Below are 17,268 nucleotides of genomic sequence, written 5' to 3'. Positions count from 1 at the left end.
CATAATCAAAATCTCGTCTTCAACTCAAAAGTACAACAATCCACACAAAATACCGAAGTTTCGGTGGCACCACATGAGTCTAGTGTATTTAAGTTTAACAACTTATTTTTCCTCGTCTGTAATAATTTGCGATTGATTTTCAATTTACTTTATTTCATATTTTTCCTTTCTTAGAGGTTTAGTGCTTATAATTAAAAAATCTATTGTTTTTACCGCGTTAGGCAACCCATAAAAGGTAAATTTGATACGTACTAGGTATAAGCACCAGGAGGACAGGCAGCCGGCATTGGAGGGGAGCTTTCTGGCGGCGCGGCGCGCGGCGGTGCTGCGATCTTATCGCAAGAGAGGCGTGGTTTGGGACGCCAACATCCCCCCCCCCCCCCCGCCGGGGCGGTAGGTTCGCGGTTGGCTTTCGACTTGCGATCCCGCGGCGGATATCCTGTGCCGCTCCCGCGACGCCATTCGGGCTCCGGATCCTGTGCCGCGCCGGCCCACGTTCATTGGGCACCGAGTCGACCGAGGCGAGAGACTCACGCCTTGCCTTGGGCTCATTCAAAACTTTCCTCCATTCCGCAATAAGGAGCTGATATTTTACACTCATTCTAGAAACAACGTCTATTAACGACCTGTGCTCACTAGAGTACCTTTAAAGTGAGAGCATGCACATGTTATGCCACGAAGCTCTTAGAACCCAAAAGAGCGGAGAACCTTTGAAAACGAAAAACAAGACGACGGTTCCAACGTTAAGACGTTGGAGAGCGTTCACCGTAGCACCTCGTCAATATGTAAAAGTGGTTTTGCGCGGACGGAAGAGAGCGCTGCAAGACGCTGTTGAACTAAACTGGAGTGTAACCTAGGAAACATATATATATACAAGAAATGTCTTGTCATCATAGAGTAAAATATAGGGGTCATTAGTGAAGGGGTACTTTGTAACTAAAGATTTTTCTAGAACTACGACGACAAAAAATTTGAACGATTCTTGAAAGAGCCATTAAATAAAAGTACGTTGCAGAGTTTTAAAACGTAAAGATATTAATTTCTCAAAGACAAGCCTACAGGCATTACATAAAGTGGACAAAATAGGAGAAAAAAGGTAGAAATGATTTAAAGAAAATTGAGAAACTAGGTATTCTTTCCCGCGACAAAAAATGGCGCCGATTCCCATGGAGCAGTGCGAGCCTTTACCAATGGATACACCAGTAACATACCCGATGGAAAACGACGGGAAAGAGCGTTCACTACTAACGCGGTGAACGCTCAATTTGCTAACAAGAAAGAGAGATGAAGGGAGTTTTCAGAAATTACTTGTACGTTAACTAGGTTTTGAAGAAAAAATGAAGTAGGTATGCCTGCAACGTCGTAGAGGGAGATACGTGGTTTCGCCTTTTGGCCATTGGTATTCCTATTCATGTTCCGAAGTATCGCTGATAAAAAATATTTTCTTAAATGAGGATCATAGTACTGCTTGATTTAAGCCTTTTCTTTGCTCAACCTGGGGAAATCGCTTGAATACATCACGAGAAATGCTGAATACTTCAGCACGGAAGATTTTTCGGGGCCTACTCTGCAACAAGAAGACGTAATAACAATATGCGTAGCAGTAGAGATTGAAGTAGCTTTCTTAAAAAAATCAACTCTCAGCAGCATTAAATATGCCATCTCTTCAGATATATGCTTTTAAATATTCAGATGAAAGAACCTACCTTAACTTGTGATTCTGACATTCCTAATGCATACGCTAATTTGGCTCTTTCGGGTCCAGCTAAGTATTTAGTTTGCTCAAACGTTTTTTCCAGGGCGAAAATTTGTTGGCCGCTAAAAGTGGGTCGAGTGTGCTTTTTCTTGCCATCCTTATCGTTATTTGAACTCACTGAAACAAACAACAAGGTCTCACATCAAAACATTAAACACAGGCACACCGCATAAAAGCATAAAAAACCACCACATTTTAGTCAAAAATTCCAAAAATAGTAAACATGAAAAATAATATAAAAATAATGAAATGAGCCAATTTAAGACTGATAACTGTCCGTAACTATACAGGGTGTGCCAACTAAGTGACGACAAACGTTAAGGGGTTGTTCTATGCCTCAGAACAAACAGAACCAAAATCCTCTAAGATGCGTGGTTCTCAAGTTACGAGGAGTTCAATTTTTGAAAAAAAAAAAAAAAAAAAAAAAAAAAAAAAAACAACCGTGCGTGTTCAGTTATGACGTCACAATGGTTATCCGAATTGTTGAAACCCAAAAACAATTATTGTGGTTTTGTAAAATACTCATCAAGAGCTTAAAAAAAGGGTTCTTTCGATTTTTTCGTAAAACCCTTCCTAATGAAGTTATTGACCGCTAAAAAAAATACCGTTTTACCGCACAACCTGACTTACCTTATTTGTGACGTTCGGTAATGGTATTTTTTTAGCGGTCAATAACTTCGTTAGGAAGGGTCTTACGAAAAAAACGAAAGAACCTTTTTTTAAGCTCTTGATGCGTTTTTTATGAAATCACAATTGTTTTGGGGTTCCGAAAAGTAGAATAGCCACTGTGACGTCATGACCGAACACGTACAGTATTTTTATTTCAAAAATTAAACTCCCCGTAACTCAAGAACCTTGCATCTTAGAAGATTTTGGTTCCGGACTTTTCTGTTTGTTTTGAGCCGTAGAACAACCCCTGAAAGTTTGTCGCCCCTTAGTTGGTACACCCTGTGTTATAAAGATATATATATTCCAATAAAAAATTCCACTGGCGCTATTCGGTCATAATTTAGATTATAGTTTTCAGACTTGGAAATTAATACTACTTATGGTAAACACAGTCCATTTGACCATACAACGAGCTTATGCGCTAGCTTTCAGACTATGTGATTTAGTATTAAATTTTTTCTAAACTTTCGATGGTATCAAAAAGTCAAAGATGGGGCTGAATAATACGAACATATAAGAAAGAGGAAGATGAGTAACAGTTTGAGTGAATTTTGCCGAAATGTTTCCTCATTCGGTCAATGCCCTAAAATTTCTCCGTATATCACAAACCGTGGGACTCCGAAAACGAGACAAAAAGTCTTCAATTACGCCTGGGTGAAAGGCTCGTCAATGCTCAGAAACGCCGAAAACTCCCGGTGACTCCTAGACTCAAACCGGTTGACCAGTAACCCGCTGACCGGTTCCCACGGCCCCGGCAAACGACAGCACATAAAAAACGCCGAGAAGTGTAAATAAATTCATCTCCACCCGCATCTTCCATGATGAAGATGCCAGATAGAGCCATTATTTCTTCTTTTGGAGGTTGGCTGCGTAGGAGGAAAGGTAAAGTTTATCATAGGAATGGCAACTGCGTTACCGCGTAGATAGTTTGTATATGAGAGCGTAAATTTTTGCTTTTAGGTTGGACGGGAGTTTATGGTGATTCGAGACCGTGACTCTGGGCAGGAGGTTGTTAATGGTAAATACGGTCTGTTTGACCGTTTTGTTGGGTGAGTTACTCATTACGCGGCACGTATTCCGCTATTCATGCCTAGGACCGTGCGAATACAGTGCCCTTGAAAGATTTCTCCAGTTCTCGACGGGTTGAACTTGAAAAGAAGGTTTGTGTTAACATTGCTTTCTTCCTCTGACTCCTGTAATATGTGCCACAGATATTTTATTCTCTAGGAAGTGGCAAGTGGCCCGGACTAGAGTCCCTTTATATCCAGAATTAAGACAACTCGAGTCTAGCTGGACTTAAAGTGGCCTAATAAAATTCAATTTTGATCGGTTCGCTCATTGTGTCACAAAAGTGTGCGCGAAGATGGCAGTGTGGCTCAAATTTGAACAAAAATAATGAAGACATAACCTAGTTGTGATTTATCAAAAGTGCATTGGTATTTTCATCTCACCATTTTTTTTTCTTTTCTTTTCTTTTTTTTCTTCATGAAAATAGATTAAGGAATTATTCACAAATAAATCTCATTTTACTTTATTGTAATTTATTTGGTAAGGTTTTGGTGGGTTGTGTTGATGTTGTTGTTATTGGATAACAGACATCGCAGGATTCTTTATCCTTATCCCTTAATATCGTTTATTTGGGTACACACTTTTGTGACAACATGGCCAACCAGAACTGAGTTGTCTTAACTCTGGGTATGAAGGGACTCTAACCAGGACGAGCCTATTTGCATATTGTTTCGTAATAGGATGGATAGAGGTTTTTCAATGCTTTTTTACGAGTGATGGCATGTATCGAAGGAGATGGGTACTTTCGTAAAGTATAACCAGGAATGTGTTGCACTATTTCAGGTCATCCTCAAGGACCAATCTGACTGACCTTATTCATTTGTATTTTTTCTGAGATCCGCGGAACATAAAAGTTGTCCGACTTTTGGCAATGCTAATTGTACACTCAAAAGTTGATTCCCTGCCGAGGAGTTGACTATGCAATTTCTACGCTATCTCACAGATCATCTGTCTTGCAGCCCATTTCATCATCGTAATATGCACACATGACGTGAAATTGCAATGACAAAAAAACCAACTTTGGTTTGTAAAAGTGCTTCAGCACGCATAGATAAATTAGGTGTAAGGGGGCAAAGTAAAGTTGAGAACAAAGTTAAGAATTTTACACTTTCCATATCTTACTCGAATCCTGTTTGTGCATCTTCTGATGAGGTATACAATTTTTGTTTTTCATATTCTTCCGCATTTTTCTAATCGTTCTGACATTCATTATGGCCTTGACTTTAAAATAATTCATTTTAGTTAATGTCGATAAAGTTTAAACTATACGGTTACCAATTTTACTAAAAAATTTAAGCCTTCCAACTGGTGGAGTGCTGAAGAATAAAATATTTGGAAATTCGCAACTTTTTCGTGTATATTTTTGCACAATCAAAGAAGAAAAAAGAAACAAATAAAATTGAATTTTCAGAAAAGTTATGCAGAATTATAATCTGTAAAATTCCTAAACAAATGACATAGATAAGCGGCCGTCGTGTTGAGCCGCTTACCCCTCATTACTGTGTTATCTACCCACGGCCTAATCGCAACAAAGATACCTACATGAAACAATAATAATTAATATGAAAAAATCGCGAAAGACGTGCAAATAGCGTGAGCTCGGGCGAAACTGGAGCGGAACGGACCAAGTCTGAGGCCCTGTAAAACGGTACCGAAGCCGGCGAGATATAATTAATGAACAACGACACATAAAAGTGAGGTAGAACGGCCCGAATAAATGTTAATGAAGATATAAAGACGTAGCAAAGCAAGAAAAGTATAATAAAAGAGTGATTAAGCCACAATTTAATTACGGGCGATGGCCGTATTTCACGGAGCGCGGCCCTGTTACGGGCTAGGAACATGTGCGCAAGGAAACATAGCCTCTAACCCAAAACCACGCTTCTAACAGCAAATTTTGACTGCAGTCACGCGGTTTTTGCTAAACATGGAGATAGCTACGAAAATCTAACTCCCCTTCCTCCCGCCCTTCTCCTCCACCTCCCCACCCCTCCACCCCTCTCGTGAAAGCTTGGAATTAAGAGTTGGTTCATTAGCATGTTTCCGCGACTCGAAACCACTTCCTCGGTACCTCGCTTCGTCGGTGCCAAATTTGACTGAAAACTCTTTTTTTATGAGTGAGACTAAAGCGTAAACTTTTGAGATCTGCAACCCTGGGCTCCACAGCTGTATAAGTGGCTTTAATTTCAGTTTTTCCTCGCGCTAGGGATGGTGATAACAGTTAGGTAGACGTGCCTTGTTTGAAAACATCAAGAATAACGGGATGTTATGTTTTTCCTACTGTTAAAAGATCTTTAATCAATGATTACTGGAAAATTGGAAGGTCAAACAACCAACAATAATATTTCTAATCTTTTGTTTTCTTTTAATTTTTCCTCGCCTTCAGAATGCTCTGGTATTGCAAAGTTGGAACTTAATCATGTGTTCTGTGATTTTGAAGAGCAAAACAAAACAGTGGCCCGTTTTTGTTTTTGCAAAACAAAAACGGGCCACTAAACAAATGTCTAAACTAGATAAAAACCTCGCATGTTATCTCTTCACATCATGCGTAAGAAACTGTATACACAACAGGGCCTTTGGGTATCAACTCTTGGACGAGATATTAACAACTCTCTCTAAGCCAGATCAAATGAAAGTTCCATTATAAAAATGATGTCATTTGTATTTTTGTCACCAAGCCTATGTTAATAAATTGGACTGCATTTTGTAATTTTGAACTATAAATTCTGGATCATCTGAAAAAACGCTTACGTGCAGATGAAAACTAATGGCACATACGTTGTTTTTAAACCGGGTCAGAATTTATAGTTCCAAATTGCAAAATGCAGTCCACTTGATAACACTTAAGTCTTGTTCAGGAGTTGCCTTTCAGACTTGCTGTTGTTTGATTCGTTTTCCTTGTGAAATCTTGAAAAGAAAACATGTGGTATTGTGCCAAATATCATACCTTGTGTAGAGGCCCATTCTGTGCAAATTTTGACGTAAATTTCCTAAATATTTTTTTGTTTCAACTGATTGTGAGTCATACCGGACCAAATAAAATTTTAGTACACGTTCCTAGTCGGCGCTTTTCTCCTCCCTAAAAACGGTACGGAAGGCTTGGAAGCTCTCTTTAAGAGACATTTTATCTTGGAAAAATCCTCTTATCAAACACGATTCTGTCTTACCAAACACCAAACGATTCGTTTCCAAACCACTTGATTCCTCATATTAGTACAGGAGATGATGAGTAAGTAAATGCTTGTAAGTTGGGATGTAATTCGCTTGTACTGGTGTCCGTATATTGGCGAGAGGGTGTCGTTAGGCGCGTGGCTCTGTTGACATTTGAAGGAGTCGGACGTTGGGCCGGTGGGTGCTGCTCCCGCTCCGCCTTTTATCACAACATTAATAAAACATTAATTGTGCGCTCACCGCTCGCATCGACGCTCCGAATCTAATCACACGAAAATAAAAACAAACAACATTGACGCGTGTCGCCCACTGAGAGTCTAACCGGGTGTTCGAAAAATCAATACTTATTTTTTTCGCAATTCCTTTTTAGTAAAAATTTGAAGGATGGTAAAATTAGATAAAGCACCCCTATTGAAAAGAAACAACAAAGAGTCAAATTTTAGCCGTATGAATTCTTAATAGTAGCCATAATAAGTAATATAGTATTCTAATATAATTTGTGATGTGGTAAAATTTGAGGGTCCCGCTCAAATGGAAAACCCATAGGAAAAACCTGAGTCTCCCTAGAGTATACTAGCCGTTCTGGACGCGCTAAGCGCCACCAAGTTAAATACGTGCTTTACCAACGACAATTCCCAAAAATTGTGATTAAAAGTGAATCTTGATAATTTGAAAATCATAGATTGCCTACCCTTTTGGGGTCTAAGAGCTCCATGACCTAAGCTCAGAATTTTTGACATGTCCATACTCTCCCTATATGGGTAGTCTACTGTAGGCACTTTGGTTACAAGCTTCTGCATTTCCTCGACGGCGTGTGAGAAACCCATTTTGAGGGCAGCCTATACTTGGGAGGGCCGAGTCGGGTCTCCAGCCGCGGGCGCGGATTCAAATGAGGGCGGCGATAAATTAGAGATGCGACGGACGAGTGGGAGGGGCGCCACACAAATCCGTCTTCGCCGAGCGTCGTCACTCTAATCCCACCCGGAAATCATCCCCTCTCACCGCCGCCCCTTCGCCCCGCCAGTGGCAAAAGTAATCGACCACAGGTTAATCGTCGAGCATGAATCCGCAATTACGAACGCATCCAACAGGCTCACGGATACGCAGCGAAATAAACAGAGATAATGTCGTCATCCTAAGTCGAAACCGCGTATCCGAGCTGGAGTTTTATTGGTGTTGTGCGGTTTTTGCCCAGCCGGGTAGGAGTGTCGTCCGCGCCTTATTGGCGGGAAAGTCTGAGGGTTGGACCTACACTCTGCCCCGGAAGTTTCAAGCGCGCACTTTCATCGTGATGAAGAAAGCTTTATCATACTCCCGTACTAAGGAAGAACGCCGTATGAAACTTCAGGCATTGCCAAATTTCCCTTAGTAAAGCACCACTTTCCTGGCCAACTTATGAATATTTTTCTTCTAGTCTTTCAGATAATTTTGCTCGCAATTCCAACAAAAAGTCCTGAATATTTCAAGGGAAAATATTCATAAGTTTCCTTGAAAATGAACATTTTGTCGAAGGAGGTATGGCAACTCTCGAATTTTCATACGGCGTTCTTCCTTAGCACGGCCGTATAGCCTCCATCACGGAAAAAAATGTTGGCTAGAATTTACCGTACACTGGTAAAAAATGGCACGACCAGATAGTACAGTAACTTCCACCAAAATTACTGTCACAATAAGGACAGATCTTGTTACTTTCACGATAATTTTGATGAAAGTCACCATACTTTCTAGTTGTGCCGTTTATTAATCAACCAGCATATGGTAATGCTACCTATTTTTTTCCGTACAGACTGTGTTAAATTTTCCACCATGAACAAGAATTTTCAGAGGAACTTATGGATATATTTCTTTCAAATGAGTAAATAATTTTATTCGCAGTTTAATCCAAGTAACGGGAAATTTTGGGTTGTAAGAAATTTCTTAAATTGAAAAAGGACCAGCGTTTCCGAAATAAATTATTTCGTGTCTGAGCGTTTAACACCCCAAAACAGCAGCTATAATCAGAGGTGGATCTAGCAATTTGGCACCTCCGAATTTTCTTCATTTGAACCTATGCTAAGTAATCGATTTTTGTCGGAGCGCCTGGGCCCTCCATGAGTCGATACATTTCCACAGGTTTAAATGGAGGAAATCCGGTGTTGACCAATTGCTGGATCCGTGAATGGCTTTAACTGAGAAAAAAATGTTTAAAAAGTGAAAGTTACAGGCATGATGTTCCTCTTTATTGGTCTGAAGCCTAAGACAAATTTAGTGCCTCCAAACTTCAGTTTATCCTAAATAACGAGCTTTTTCGTATAATTATGGACGGCTCCTTTCCGAGGCACCGGAAGACCCTCTACTTTCGATACACCGGGTACTTACGTCAGCATTTTAGGGAATCCGGGCTGAAGCTAAGCAGGGGGGGGGGGGGGTTCTCTAAGTACACGGTTACACGTGCCGCGAAGCTGTGGGAGGGGCGGGTGTTAACAGAGCGGTTGAGCGGTGCGCCCTGTAATGCGATTTTGATTGCATATATTTTGTATCTGCTCCCGGTTCCGCGTCCTCATCCGCTGATGCGCCTCCCCCCCCCCTCCCCTCTTCTACCGCCAACGTGCTGTGCGGATTGCGTTCATCACGGCGCGAATCCAACTACGCGCGAGTTTTAGCCTTGGAGCCTTGGTAAATATATCTATGCTCTATGAGTCTATGGTAATTTGGCACTCGTATTTATGTTGGCAGGAACTATGTGCAAATGAATGGAATCATGAGGGATTATGTATTATGGTTTTAAGGTCAATGTTCATCAATGTGGGGACAGTTGGAAATGATCAAGGGGGGGGGGGGGATAAGAAACGAAAACGAAGGCCTGAGCGAAGGTGAGCAAAAGAGTCTGTGTCGTTTGACACCATTTTCAGCTCAATCGAACAAAGTGGAGGTGCTAGGGTCAATGACCTCTCTGAAAATTTAAAGTTCAATTTTCGGGGGTCACCTGCCTGAGAAAATAAATGGAAATGAAATGGGGAGAGCAAAAAAAAAAAAAAAAAAAATTAAAATTCGAAAACTCAGGGTGCTAACTGCACAGACATTCAGTTCAATCAAGTTAGCGTTATTGGATCTTAAAGTAGCTAGTATATTACTTTAATTTTTTTGTCCAATTTCTCAAGAAACATTCAGTGTTAATTCAAACGGTATTTTTCCCTTGCAAACTTCCGTATTCTATTTAAAGGAAAGGCACTCTATGTCCATCTAATTGTAAGTGAGTAAAAGGATCCTAATATTCACCAAAAAAAAATAATACCAGCAGATTTTCACATTGGGCACAGATGACCGTGGAAACTCACGTATCCTAGTCATTACAATTCGTTTGCAGTAATTTTATTGTTTACGGGAAAAAAAGTGATCGAAAAGGTTACAAATAAAAAATTACTTCAAACACTGTAAAACTACAGAATTATTCTCTTGGTCAGGACCTACCGAGAAGATTGGTAATAATACTGGGTTTCTCCCTTTTTTTTATTTTTTTTTTTTTTTCGTATTCATCAAACATCGATACACTTGGCGTCTGGACCGATCATTTTGGGGTAGGTAAATCGGACTTACCTAGTGTAAAATGAAGATGTTACACGCAAATGCAAATAGTTCTTCTCTAGCATAAATACGTCCAACAATTAAAAAATAAAAATTAAACTAAAAAAACAGCGAACTGATTAAACCAAATTTAGCTAAAATCAACTAAAAAACTCAACACAACAATCACTGAGGATGGGAAGCGATAGCTCCCGAATTTAGTCCCGAGTTTTTTAGTTGAGTTCAGCTGTAGTTGATAAATACGTCAAATTCATCAGGTCCAAACGAAAAAAATACACGATTACTGCACTTGTGCGCTGACTCAAGATGTATGTCCCGGCGTGGAAATTAAGAGAGGGTTAAATATTTCGAGGACCCAGGCACCTGTCGAAGGGATCAAAGGCGCGCGCGGCAATTGAATTGGGTCAATTTATGACGCGCAATGACTTGGATTAAACGCCTAATCGGGGCGCTAACAACCTATTTAAAGGGCTCAAGGGGATTTGTTGCGCGGGGCCGGGGGTGGGCGGTAGGCGGCGGGCGCACGGCATAGCCGCCTCCCGTCATGCATTTCGTCACGCCGCCGCGCCGCCATACCACCCATTTGTTTTGAGGTTTACGCACGTTTACCCTTTTCAACCCCCTCCCGCGGTGGATCCAGTCAACTAGAGAGGTCGCACATGAATTTTTTGACTGAAACTGCGAATTTTCATGTTTATTTCGTTACATTATAAATTTCATGGGGTGCTTGTAAAAGAAAATTTCATGAGGAAACCAATGGATCCACTTTTAGAACCTCACAGTTTTTTTACGAACGGAGTTATATGCGTTTGAAGTTTCCAAATATTGTCCGACCTCTCCTATTGACTCGATCCACTGTGCGGCGCACAGTGGCGTCGCTGATAACCTCGCCAAAATGTATACATTGACGGTTAAATGAACCTGTTGCAAACTTTAGAATGAGCGAAAAGAGGAGTTATTTATAATAATAGGAGTTGGCTCAAAAATCATGGTGAGCGCATGAAATACATTCCTTACCTCACAATCTGCACTAGAAACATGCGTTTTTTCAAGCTCCTCGCTTCAAAACTTGGACTATGGCACAGTTGAACATTTCGTGCGAGAGGAGTCGTTTCAACCAACATGGTTAAAATTGGACAGTCTATCCTATTTTTTTCCGTGAACCCTTCCTCGTTATGGTGCGACGCAATACTCAACATGGCCGCTGCCAACCCGCCGGAACACGCGTGACGAGACGGGATTTCATCCACCGGCGTGTTTATTTTTACATCTTCCTTGCATCGAAAAACCATGGTGCTTCCGCGCGATTTGCGCGCGAAGGCGTCGGCCATGTTAAGTATACTGTGTGGCATCCCAGTGCGCAAGGGTTGAATGGAACGACTCTTCTTAAAAAATGTTCACCTTTGTGCTTAGTATCGTCTTTGAAGCGGGAAGTTTAAAAAAAACGCATATTTCTCACGGAAACAATGAAGTTACGAGTGTATCTTAGAGTCCCCGATGCGATCATTGCGATTTTTGAGCCATTTTCTGTAAGATGCACCTCTTCTTGCTGTGGCTGAAGTTTGCAACAGGCTCATTCCAGAGACGTGCCTCTTGATTGTGAGGTTTGAAAAATGATCACTAAGCCGGTAAAAATCTTGGAATGAAATGGTTCACTGGAAAAGGTACAAATTAAGCATTATCTCAAATGCACAGTCCCGTCTTTCTCCGTCTTCTCAAAAACTTTATCTCCAAACATTTCACGGAAAAATGTCCGAAAATACATTTTTACATTTAAAAAAGTAAAAAAAATAAAGGATTCACCCAAAATTAGCCTATCCACATCAGATCTTGTCTTTCCCTTTACATTTTATTTCTTCACCGGAAAATTCTGACTTGCAAATGTGGAAGTACACTGTCTGCAACACAGAATATTCACTGGAGGACTCATGACCTTACGCAGTTCAATATTCTGTCCGCAAAATGAACTAAGAGAAAAAAATCCGGCAATGTGAAAAGCAGTTCTTAAGGCTGAACTTAGCAAAAGAGCCATTTCTGTATCTGATGGAGGGGTCCCATGGATTATCTCATCTGTGTAACCGACCTCTTAGTCCCTGACTCGACGCGCAAGACATGTGAAGGCTGCAATCGTAATTTGGGTAAAGCGTGCATTCAGTAAACAGTCGAACATAAAAAAGAATGTAAAGAAATCTAATGTCTCATAAGCTAGAGCTCTGTGCGCTTACAACTATTTTACAATACGAGAACAAAGTAATTTTTATGGTAGGTATATTCATTTGAAGAGAGTCTAAATAAGTTACAAAAAAACCCCGTTGTGCATTTAACTCTTTCGTGTGTGCATTTTGTTGCATTCTTGTTTGACGATTCAGGATTAGGTAAAGTGTTAAAAGATACTTCTCACAGATAGTAGTCAACTATTTTCGGAACGTGGAGATGTCGGATAAGTATCACATTAAAATGTCATTGTAGTGACATAGCGTTGCCAGTGTTGGTGTTATTCCAATAAAAACAACTGAAATTACGCAGATTTAATTTTTTGAACTGGCAACGTCGTTTGAAGCTCCCCACCGAGCTGAAAATCAGCTGAAAATATGAGCGAGCAACACTTACGATGACAATAAAAACGTTTACGATATTAATTTATAATGGGGAGGGCCTAAACGCTACCCTCGCTTCGAGCGTGGATGATCTGGTGCTCAAGTTGTAAAGTTTGTTTTTATCTCGTCGAAGCCGAAGTTTTTCAATAGTCATCGTGCGCGATGCGTATATTGATATTAACTTCGACATTATTCTTCCCTCTTGAGAATAAGATCGTGAACTTGATAAGCCTTTATGATGAATATTTTTGATTTTTGTCTCGTTGTAGACGAACTGGCGAGGCTCATTCTTTAGGCTGTTTTTTAGCCGTAGGAAATGTATATTCCTAGCTATTAGGACTACATTTTTAGGAGCAATCTTTCGTCGTAAAAAATGGTGATTTTTCAGTGGGGCAACTTCCCCTACGAGGTGTAGACATAACTCTGAAAGGGAGCTCCACGCCTACGTCACGGGCCACAGGCCGCGTTACGTAATGCTGTATGGGGGTTGTTATTTAAATTGTTTAAGAGTATATTTATTTCCGTATTCATTCTTTTCTAATTTTATTTTGATTTTTTTTTTCAATCTTGCTTCATTATTCATGGTTTGAATATCGTTTCAAAATGTTTGGACAACATATTTAACTCCTATTTATTTTTTTCGCGAATTAAAAAAGGGAAAGAGGTAGATGCATCAGTTTTCTTTTTTATAAGTTATGTCAAAGAAAACTTTACATGTTCATTTAGCAAATGCAGACCTGTCTAACGGGTGCGTCACGGGGATGGGTCAAACGCGCGATCCGATTTGCAGGGCTCCGTTTTTTATAAACGGACCCTAAGCGTCTTATACGTCGTGCTTCAACGCCAGCATTATACCGCAACACATGTGACGTCACTAATAAAACAATATCGAGGACACCCGGACACAGAATCTGATAATACACCCAGCAGAAGTGTATTCGCCAGTGTATTGATCGCCGATAGAGGCGAACGTTCGCGTGCTTGGAATGAAAATCACAACCGCTCAAGATTACATGCCACGCGAAGCGGTGAAAAAGACAAACGAGGTTGACAAAACGTGCAGTTGAGGCCGTATATTCCTGATAGAGTGGGGGAAATGAATCTGTTTCTGGTATGTGGGCGTTGCACATCGAAAAACTAAAAGCGAATTTTCGCGATCGAATATCCATCACACGTTTAGAATGATATTCGACGATGTGCATTTTTTTTCAATATATTCGACTTCTCCGTTTGGTATCACCAGGAAACCGTTGAAATCCCATCAATTTGAAATTTCGAATTCACCTCGGGACTTGAATTCGATTTTTGAATGATGCAATCATGTCCAGAAACTTCATCTCTCAATCTCTCACCAAAATTTTTTTTTTCGTCATCTCTATCTGTTGTGTGTTTTTGTCAATTCAGTCTGGTGTTTTCGCAATTTCTGTGTTTTAGGTGTTTCGTGTTTTCTTATTTTCTCTAATTTCATTTAGGAAAAAAAATCGGAGCTCTGATTGGCTCCTGAACATCACCGATCATCGGCATCACTAGAACTGATCAATTCTGTTGATGAATGACATTCGATCGCGAAAATTCGCTTTAAAGGTGCACTACTTATAAGCGTGCACACTATCAAAATACTCTATCAAAATATCAAGGTCAGGTGTTGTGATTGGCTTATCTGATGACTCGGACCAATCACAGCACTTGACCCTGACATTTTGATGCAGTATTTTGATAGTGTGACACAGGTGATTGCGACATCGCCTGAATGCAACTATTCGTGCTTGGTGGATGATGCATATTGCATATCCTGGAAAAGCAAGGCGTTTTTTTGTCCTCTTCTCGCACAGAATAGCTTGCGCTAAATGTGCAATCTTGTTATTATCTGCAGATTAGTATTTGCAATTTGAATCGATTTTTTGTAGAGGGATGACAATTCACAATGCCAAATTGACAGGAGGGACGAAAACCTGCTATTTTTGTCATGCAGGATCACCAAAAAATGTTGGGAGTTTCCAAGGATGGGTCAACACCTATTTGGAAGCTTTGGAATAATTTGGAAGCTAGCAAATTTTTAGTACCCTCACAAATATGAAATTTTGGACTTCAGCTCATTTGTACGAAAATGAAGGAAAACTGATACATTTTCAGGCCTTTAAAAGTTCGATTAGAAGATTGTACTACTCAATTTCGATGTTTAAGCAGAGCAAAGAGGTACTGCTTCCATATGAGTGCAACAATTTAGGTAAAGTGCTTTTTTCCAAAATTGAAAAAAAAAATGTCAAAATATGGTACTTTTTGACTGAGAAATTTCTAAAAAAAAATGAAAAAAATTGAATAGAGCCCCTCTCCCAGACACAGATTTGATTTTTCAGTACGATTTGGCAGGACAGGGGAGGGCGAGGGAACGGACGAAAACACGCGGCTACAGGCGAAAATTCAATTATTTCGTTATGAATCCCGGATTCCACGTGGGAAGAGGGCATTTGAGGAAATAATAGAGAATGATTTAGTAAAAAAAAAAAAAAAAAAAAAAAGCGCTCTTACGAGCGCAGCAGGGAAGGGGAAGGGAATAAATCGCGGGGCAAACGAGAAAAGTGTGGGGGAGAGGAGAAAAGCGCACGAGAAAGAGAGAGACCGGAGCACGTGTTGGCGTGCGGAAAAAGACCCCCCCCCCCCTTCGCAATCATCCTCGGTTTTGATGATGAGAAGATGTTGTGGAGATCAGCTTCGCGCGGGCCGCCGCCATATTGAATACGATAGAGTTGTTAGCGCGGTTCTCCAGGGACCGAGGGACCCCCCTCCCCCCGGTCGAGTTCCCACCATCTTGTAGAACTCTTTTACAAATATTGCGATACGATTTTCTGCACTCGATTTCATTGTCCCTGCCTGTCCCGCCGGCCTGTTCCCGCTCATTTTCCGAGGCTAATCTCTCCCCGCGGCTCCGGGCGGGATTATTTGACGATGCGGTCGGTTCTTACTGGCAGGTAATTAGCTCTCAGAGTGGGACTCTCGCGATTTTGTGCCGGAGTTAAGTTTGGCTCATTTTCCGACCGGTGCTTTTATTCTTTTCGTTCGTCTTCTTCTCCTTCTTCTTATTCTTCTTTTTTTCTTCCTCCTCTTCTTCTTCTTCCTTTTATTCTTACTCTTCTTTTCCTTCTCACCCTACTCCTTTTTTCCTCGCTTTTTGGTTTTCTTTCCAACAGTTTACTAACAGCTTTTACTTTTTTGCCCTCCCAGATCTTTCTCTATGTCTGCTCAATTGCTCTCTTCTTCACCTCTACAAACAACCTCGTAGGTTTTCTCGCTCTCTTCCGTTTGGACCCTACCTTTTTCTTTACCTTATTCTCTTTCTCAAGTTTGTCTGCTTTCTCATTTAACCATGATTATCCTCCTTCCCTCTCCTGTGTTCCACTTTTTCTCTCCTCCCATTTGCTTCCCCTCTACCTATCCACAGTAAGAAAAAGTAACCAAATGTAGGTAAATTTTCAATATTCATCATAGTGCTATGATGATGGCGTGAGCCAAAAAGTGCTTCAGTGAATTCAAGAAATGTATTCACAACACTTTGATTTCTACTCGTTACTTACAAGTACGTTTTGTTGATCAGGCTAAGTTAAAGTAACCATATACACGGAAATTTTTAAGTGTGTACGGCCCGTGCACATTTAAAAATCTTCCTACCCGGACAGTACGGGTAGGTAAATAGATATTTGCATTTATTATGAGTGTGATTGGTTACTTGATTATTTAACTACATGCGTGCAAGATAATTTTCCTTACTAAAAACAACTGTTACTTTCCTAGCTCACTTCATAAAAACCCCTTCAAATAATCGTGTAGGCAAATTGACTACCTCGGCGTTCGAATAGTTGCTTCCCAGTTGCCTGAGCGTTTTATGTTGAACGGCAGAGGCCGACGAACAAGAGGAAACGTAAAGTACACCGGAAAAAAAAGACACATTGGATCTAGAGCCCAGACAAAACATCGACAAGAAAAAGTACTCTTGATTCAATCAGAATCTAGGTTGAATCAAGAACCAAGCCTCTTAATTTAAGCGGATTTCCTTTTGATTCAAGCAAAAATCCGATTGAATCAAGATTATTTTTTCTTGTCAATGTTTTCAAGAATCCGGACTCTAGATCCAATGTGTTTTTTTCCAGAGTACCCCGAAGTAATCATAAACATAGACTTTATTTACTGTGTAAGGTTTTCCCTTTTCTTCTCCTTCGTATTGGTCCGTTGCGCCGGTCACAATTGTGAGATTGTGTTTTAATATTTGATTCCTTGGATCGCCTTACACCGGTAAAAAAAAAAAAAAAAAACACATCGGATCTAGAGTCCAGACTCTTGAAAACATTGACAAGAAAATGGACTCTTGATTCAATCAGGTTTAAGCTTAAATCAAGAAACAAGCTTCTTAATTTGAGAGGATTTCCTTTTGATTGAAGCTTAAATCTA

At 40.4% G+C, this 17,268-nt stretch overlaps 1 protein-coding gene across 1 annotated transcript in view; it reads right to left on the bottom strand.

Moving 5' to 3' along the window:
* HGTX (HGTX homeodomain transcription factor) overlaps positions 1-17,268 on the bottom strand; it is a 79,884-nt gene that overhangs the window by 32,066 nt on the left and 30,550 nt on the right. Inside the window, exon 2 of the mRNA XM_019054393.2 lies at positions 1,707-1,873. Within this exon, the coding sequence (XP_018909938.1) occupies positions 1,707-1,873 (167 nt within the window). The remainder of the gene's footprint in view (positions 1-1,706; positions 1,874-17,268) is intronic.

This window comes from Bemisia tabaci, chromosome 9 (assembly GCF_918797505.1).
Source record: "Bemisia tabaci chromosome 9, PGI_BMITA_v3".
NCBI classification, from domain to species: Eukaryota; Metazoa; Arthropoda; class Insecta; order Hemiptera; family Aleyrodidae; genus Bemisia; species Bemisia tabaci.
This window is presented reverse-complemented; position numbering and strand designations above follow the sequence as displayed.